Source organism: Ciona intestinalis, chromosome 10, assembly GCF_000224145.3.
Source record: "Ciona intestinalis chromosome 10, KH, whole genome shotgun sequence".
In the NCBI taxonomy this organism is placed as follows: domain Eukaryota; kingdom Metazoa; phylum Chordata; class Ascidiacea; order Phlebobranchia; family Cionidae; genus Ciona; species Ciona intestinalis.
The window spans coordinates 78,322-86,544 of NC_020175.2; the positions used below are offsets into that span (position 1 = coordinate 78,322).

Below are 8,223 nucleotides of genomic sequence, written 5' to 3' on the forward strand. Positions count from 1 at the left end.
ACATGGGTGTCTTCTTATACACTAGACACACATGGTGCATTCATACACCTCATGCTCACTGTTGAGTTATAACATGGGTGCCTTCTTATACACCAGACACACATGGTGCATTCATACACCTCATGCTCACTGTTGAGTTATAACATGGGTGTCTTCTTATACACTAGACACACATGGTGCATTCATACACCTCATGCTCACTGTTGAGTTATAACATGGGTGTCTTCTTATACACCAGACACACATGGTGCATTCATACACCTCATGCTCACTGTTGAGTTATAACATGGGTGTCTTCTTATACACTAGACACACATGGTGCATTCATACACCTCATGCTCACTGTTGAGTTATAACATGGGTGTCTTCTTATACACCAGACACACATGGTGCATTCATACACCTCATGCTCACTGTTGAGTTATAACATGGGTGTCTTCTTATACACCAGACACACATGGTGCATTCATACACCTCATGCTCACTGTTGAGTTATAACATGGGTGTCTTCTTATACACTAGACACACACAGTGTATTCATACAGCTCACGCTCACTGTTGAGTTATAGGTGTTAATTAAAACAACAAACCAGTTTTGGATGGATAGTTTTTGAAATAGTTTATAAACAAAAAGCACAGATTGATAATATACAATGAATAACACCCATATATGTAATGAGCACATCAACAAAGCAAACCAGTTGGTGTAGACATAAAATACAGATGGTTGAAACATAGATGGAACACAATGTACAATATATTGCACTCATATATTATGTAGCACTGCTTCTATGGTGGCAATGTCATCTTTACATTAAAATCATGAAACTTAAATAATGCAAATTAGGTCAACCATGCAGAAATACATTGTCCTCATGAGGCAGTGGTTAGGGGGTTGTGATAAAGTTCCACGCAAGTGTAATGTTAGGATTGCATGGGGTGCCATGTTACTTTAACTTTTAAATAAGGGTTTATAGTATGAGTTTAGGCATCCCAGTTTTTAAGTCTAAAACAGCAGAGCCAAAGTATATTGCATTCGCCACATTAATCAATGAGGTTCCCAATGCGTGGAGATATTGGTAAAAATTTAAACATTGTAGTCCGTGACCTTATTGATTTACTTAATGTTTATAATTGTGCAATAAATTAAGGTGTATGATGACCACATAGAGAGTTAACAGTGTTTGGGAGTAAATAAAGATTATAATTGTTACAGTCAGTTACAGTTGAAACAATTTTCACGCATTTAAAAAAAAAATGGGAAATTTGTTTTGGTTATACAATATGACTAACTGATGTCATATTGTTGATTGTATGGCAATTGTTCTGCCACAATACCCATTGTGTTGGCATAACAGCACAAGCAGATAGGCAGAATAATGCTCAAGCATCAGTGTAATAGTGGATAGGTGCAAAACAAAATGTACCGGTATTTAACATAATAGTGTTTGAAACAGAAGTGATGCGTCAAGCACATTTACATTTATCTTCGATTGTCGGCGTGACGTTCCTTTGTCGATTTGTGCTGCGTAATTGTCTTAATGCTGAGTCACCATATTGGATACCAGATCCCATTCGTTCAGGGTCAATTTCACCTGGAAGGATTAAGTTAAGATCAAGTGCTCATAAAGTTGGACAATTCTCAGAACCAAATAACAGTCAGGGTCAAGTGTCATGAAATATGTAACAAACAAAAACCAAGTCAAACAAATTGTATTCTATAAAAACAATATTTTTTTCTTAAAATGACATCATCCATCCCTTCAAACTTCAAATAGATGTGTCCTTGTTCACTAGAACATAGAAATAACAAACCTGCTTCAATCCTTGTGAGAATAGACTTTGCACATTTATTGAAACTATCTTCAACATTCTCGCCAGTTACTGCACTTGTTTCAAGGAAGAGGATTTCTAAACATTAAAAATACTATAATGTTAAGGTAAATAAGCATTTTTTTTTATTAAAATTACAATTTCCCCCTCAACGTTACAGTAACAAAACACCTTTGTAAATTGACTGTTTTTGAAAGAAATATTTATATTTGACTTTGGCAGCATAAAAGCCAAACTAATTAAATGCAGAGATAATTATAATAAACACATAATCCTATGGAACAAATTTTACTTTTGGTTCCTAAGGTTTACAAATAAATGTAGTGCACAATATTTCAGGATTGGTCGACCTGGTTTGGTGTTCCAGCATTCCTGTAAATATGAACCATTTTCCTAATCAAATCATAAAGCAAAAAAATATGTAACAAACAATTCAGCCAAAACTGTGCAATCAATACCATTTTCCTGAGCAAATCTTGAAGCTTCCAGGAAAGTAACTTCTCTTTCTGCTTCTAAATCTTTCTTGTTTCCACAAAGAACAATTACAATGTTTGGACTTGCTAAAGTTTTAGCGTCAGTCAGCCAGTCGGTTAATGAGTTGAAAGTATCTCTTCTGAAATGAAAGTATCTTCTTTCAATTTAATGTTTTATTGGTTCATTTTATTACTTCTAATTTAGCTATACAGTAACACAAATACTACTTTCAAGCCCGCTTTACTACGTTTGATATATATATTTTAATGATCACGCATTCTGTTGTCTGCAATCTGCAGGGGGCAAACCCACCATTAACATGCATGTACCTTTATTTTATTCCACAACATACACAATATGTTTCATTACATGATTATTTATTAACCTTGTGATGTCATAACACAGAATTGCACCAGCAGCTCCCCTGTAATAACTTCGTGTCACGGATCTAGAGAATAATGGGAAGGTAAAACATAGAAATATCAACAAGAGTATTAACCATGGTGATCTCTTGAGGTTCAACTGACTTCATGTCAATTAGTTTTATTGATTGAGATTTATTTGACATTAGCATAAATGAATGACACTTGCTTTATCCTTACATGGCGGGCCAACCACAGTTGTTATAACACAAGTGTTTTGTTTCATACACCTCATGCCTGCTTACAAGTTACCACGTGTGTAGCTTTGTGATTGATTATATTTCTGCATCAAACAAGGAAAGGGGGCATAAAATAATTGTAGCATCAATACTAAGATGCTTTTCACTACATCTCCAAGACCACATGCATGTCAATTCTGATGCATTTAGGTGTTTTACGAACAATTGTAACGCTCAACAATAAACACAGTCCTATCTCACCTAAACCTTTCCTGACCAGCAGTATCCCATATTTGTAACTTGATTGACTTTCCACCAACATTGCAAATTCGAGATCCAAATTCTACACCGATGGTGTGAGTGGAATCATCATTGACTATAAAGTGGATAAGTAAAACAACTTGGGTGCTTAAGATTTAAATGTGTTTTAGTAGTATAGAAATTTATAAAGTTAAGGTATGGTTTCCATCTTAATGAAAGCAACATGCAAAGCAGCTCAGAATGCCAAAACGCCTGTGACAAAATGAGTTATTAGATTTGGCCTTTTAGAGTTTTTATACACCTCAACACCTGGCAACAACAATTTATCAATTTTCCAAAATACATATTTGGTAGACATCACAAACGACTATATAGGCATAAAGACGATGCTAGTGAAGAAACTTCCCCCCCACCTTATTTGCTAACCACTAACCCCCAAATACTAACTTCTATAACCACTAATCCCCTAACCATCAACACGACAACACCTAACCCTCTAACCACCAACCACTAACACTTTCCATCTGCTATGTACGGAAGATTTTTCACTAGTGCCACAAAGACTAATATACATAACCATGAAACACAGCAAGTTTTATTTATTTTCCTATAAACTCACATTTGTTGTTGAGTAATTGATGCAAAACACACGATTTACCAACACCAGCGCTTCCTATTACAAGGAATTTGAACAGGAAGTCTGAAATATTCAATAAAATAAATAAAACATGGTTGTTCGACACTTAACACAACATATAATACATTAACACTAAACTTTATATTAAGAATTTACCGATGAGATTGAGAATACAAATAACTTAACCAACCAAACAACAGTTATAACTTACCGTATCTTTCACTCATATTATTGACGAGACTGTTTGTAATAGTTCTAGTCTGTCTATTACGTCACAGTACCAACTATTCTGACACCATGAAAAGTTTTAGAACTCAAAATACTAGAATTAACATTGATTGTGACAAAACAAACAAATCAGCTGATCATGAGTATTTTAAGACAATCCGTTAGTGGGCGCAACAGAAATTATTTTATACCTTGGGAATCCTGAATTTACACAACTAGGGAAATGCTACTGCTAGGCAATTTTACAGTCATGGCTTTTTATAAAACATATTTTTGTCATTGTTGGTTTAAAATAGAACATTTAGAGCTTATCCATTACTTTCCATGCGGAACAAAAAGTAACCGTCAGGTCGCGGTAGAGGGCCTATTACAACGTGTGGCTTGAGTCTTATTTGCTACAAATTAATTATCTTGCATTTACAACACTTAATGTAAGAAAAATAAAACACATCAGATGACAATTTGCAATACTGGAAGAATTCTAACAACCCAGGTTCGAACCCGACCAAGGTAGTTGAAGACAGTTTCACAACCATATTTATCTCACTAACTTCGATTCCGCAGATCAAAAAGGGCGGAACGGAAATTACCGACAAAGTAGCAAGCGTTAAAACATGCTGTATAACAACAAACGGAAAGTAGTTGGGTGGTCACAAAACCAGTAAACCCTGTTCCGTGTCCGCACGGGAAACTTGTTTACAAGATAGTTACTATTACTTTAAACAAATAAATATAAAACAGCAAACATTCGGGCCACAAGTTTGTTTTAAACCAGATGTGCACGAACTTTGTTTCCATACTCTGTATTGTAAACACCGCACGCAACATTTGTGGGAAATTCTTGTTTAAAAGCTCAAACACTTGCGGTCAATCGTATCAATGTTTAACAAGACATAAGAAACTACTGCAACCATAAAGTCATTGAGCTACATTTGTCCTAACCGATGTGGGTTGCTTTATGTCGCCACCCATTTAATCAATGGTTTACCGTATATTTAGGGTGCATGTTTTTTTGGCTTGGGTTTATTTTCTGATCTTTTGATGAACTTATGTGCTTTTTTTTTTATCTGAGTAGTGTTTTAACGAGTGTGGGTTTGTAAAGTTACCCTGGTAGCAACATCAGCAACATTCGATGTTTTCTTGTAATTTTTTAGGTTAAGAACATAGTAGTAACTTCAGTATTTCTTGAAAATCTTTAAATGTTGCAATCGTTATCTCGCAAACGCAATCATTTATCACGAGGCGACATCACCTGCATTAATCACGTCATAATAGCGATTAACAATCTCGTGAATAGGACAATCACAACACAGACAGCGTGATTAGACAACTTCGAGAGTTTCGAAACAAATTTGTTTAAATGTTTTTCCCACGAGAAGAATGAACAAAGTTTTACTTTAGAGAGAAATGTTTGAAATTCTACAGCGGTCGGTTAAGTTCATGCATGTCATGCTAATTATATGATGATGGGTTATATTTACCATCTTGTCACCTGTTATAATGATATACCTTATTTTTATAATGTATTATATGTCATTAGTCACACGCATGTGTACAAACACATGAAGCACACCCTTCAATTATAATTTAAATTTTTATAATTATAATTAGAGAAAAAATATTTTTTTCTTTTTAAGTAAGGCTGTATTTTATACAAGACGAGAGCTTTCGGGAACTGCATACGTTATTTTATGTATAGTTGGATGGGACACTGCTGAAAGCCAACCGATGTTTCTAAACACGATAGCGCAGTATAGGTTTCTACATTGAGTTTTAAGAAGAATGTGGTGTAATAAACTATGTTTTCGTCGCCGTACCAAGCAATTTCGTTTTACTGCCCAATTATGATCTCGATTACCGTAATCGAAGATACGGATACAAGTTTACCCGGCGTTTATTATATAGTAGGTTATAACCTTAGATTGTCCATGTTTTCATTCTCTCTGTATCGTCCTATTTAGTATAGTAATCAAAAAGTATTTACAAAATTATCTGTATATCCTCACGACTCTATAAGAGCGTTTTATTTGTAAAACTCGGTTAAGAAATGGAAGATATAATGTGCTAACGGTGTCCCATCTTACCCCACAGTATTACATATACAGCAGCCCTTACTTATTCTTATGTTGAAATATCTGATATTTGGGAGTTACAAATTGCCTCTAAATAGAAAATCGTTTCGTCGCATCAGTATTATAACTCCATATACTACTGACCAAATTTAGCGACGATCGGATTCATATCACGTCCAGACATCTTAATGCGCAAATCACGCTGAACATGCGACGAAATTAAACTTCGAGCGTTCACTGCGTAACATCCGGTCGTATTGAACAAATTTCATGATCAGTTAATTTAGTGCGCAACGCTAATGTGTCTGGGAGGGTGGGTTTAAACGGTGGCGCTATTGCCACGTGACTAGCGCTGGTCATTTGATTGGTTGGTGCGTTTTTTTTAGCACACTTGTGTGCCAACTGTGACGTAAGAGACTAAACATATTACAGAAGCATTAAATCGCGAGACACGCGCTGCAACTGTCAACAATTTATAAAAACTCCGAAATGACAATGCATTTTACATCCAACTGCTATATAGAGATATATATGGACCTGAACCAATGCAATTAACCCCTGCAGTTTAAATATATCTTGTCAGTTGTTTTGGCATGTTTGTTTTCCACTTAATTGGGTGAGACGTATTACTGTCACGTCATAGGTAATGGCCTTGTTGAACACGCGCGGATGTGTGACGTCACTATGTGTTGCCCCCCGGGTACGCGGAGACGATGGTCACCAGAAGCTATTGTGACGTGTCAATTATCATTGTTACCTTGCATGAAATCTAATAATAGTAGGCTAGATATCATTATTATATCACAATACACCACCATTACTATTATGATGCGATAAAACATGGGAGCGGGATCGGAAGTTGTAATTAAGAGAGTTTAAAAGTTCGAGGCGACCTAAGTCCATTGAACTATTCGAATGCACGGGTCGACACGTACACCACTACTTTGCGTATGTTTCATTCTATGCCACATACAGCGAGTCGAACCTGGAACCGAGTTGGCCCATTACCCCAACTAAGGAAACCCAACTGAACGCAACGGCACTTTCTTTCAAATCTTCTACAGAAATATTTTAGTAAAAATAACCATTGCTCAGTTTCAGCAGGAACTCTGCAAAACGCCGTCACTACAGCAAAGCCTGACTAAACATAGCAGCATTGTAATAAAAGTTAAAGCGTCGGAACTATTGTATAAAATATAGTAGGGTGGGGGGTAGATGGGCCATCTTTTCATTCTATTTTCTTCTCTCAATTGGTAGTAAACAAAGAATATTAAAACAAATATAAAACTGTGTCCTCACGACCCCCATAATATAACGTTGGTAATTAAAACACTATCGGGATATTTGGATATTATGTGCTAAAGGTGTCCCGTCTTCCCCCACAGTACTATATAACACGCAGCAGTAAGGTATATCATATAATTATGGTTTGTAACATAAACCTAAGCGCCACTTATTACTATTTACCAAGAAATAGATAACAACAAAACACATCCTTATTAGTATAAGACGTAATGCATACAATACACATTTAGTACGGCCCGTGTACGGGGCATCAATAAGTCCGTGATATCTAGATTTAAAAAAAACGTAATTTTGTAACCTTTATCAGTGTGGGAAAACGGAACAACTTTAGTACATAATATCCAAATATCCTGATCGTGCTTTAAAGTTTAAACAATTAACAACGGTCTATGGGAGTCGTGAGAATATGGTTTTATAATTTGTTGGATGTTCTTTGTTTGCTACCAAATGGGACGAGAAAAAAGATTGAAAGGTGCCCCATCCCCCCACCCTACTATAAATCAATTAATGGAATAACTAAATTAAAGATAGCAACAAAACGAGTCGTTAAAATCAGAGTTTAATTATCTACAAAATACCATAGCATGCTTTTCCAGAAATAGACTACTGTTACCATAATACGGCTGCTATAATATGTCATATAAACCGCCTGCATAAGGAAATGCGTAAGCGATTGATATAAATTAGTAATGGAATGATTAAAGGGAACTAAATGCCCGGAACTACAAGCGTAAGAGACAGCATATACACAGAGCGTAGACAAGAATGTGGTATAGCCTACTACACACGGAACTCAGACTCTGTTATACGTC

At 35.8% G+C, this 8,223-nt stretch overlaps 1 protein-coding gene across 1 annotated transcript; it reads right to left on the bottom strand.

Annotated features, from left to right (window-relative positions):
- Positions 1 to 593: 593 nt before the first annotated feature.
- On the bottom strand, positions 594 to 4,158 carry LOC100177325 (ras-related protein Rab-4B). The gene is made up of 7 exons (XM_002122124.4): positions 4,018 to 4,158; positions 3,789 to 3,869; positions 3,170 to 3,284; positions 2,693 to 2,755; positions 2,292 to 2,446; positions 1,816 to 1,911; positions 594 to 1,595 (listed from the first exon to the last, which is right to left on the bottom strand). Exons 1-7 carry the CDS (start codon positions 4,031 to 4,033, stop codon positions 1,468 to 1,470), a joined length of 654 nt encoding a protein of 217 aa, XP_002122160.1. The 5' UTR covers positions 4,034 to 4,158; the 3' UTR covers positions 594 to 1,467.
- Positions 4,159 to 8,223: the final 4,065 nt, after the last annotated feature.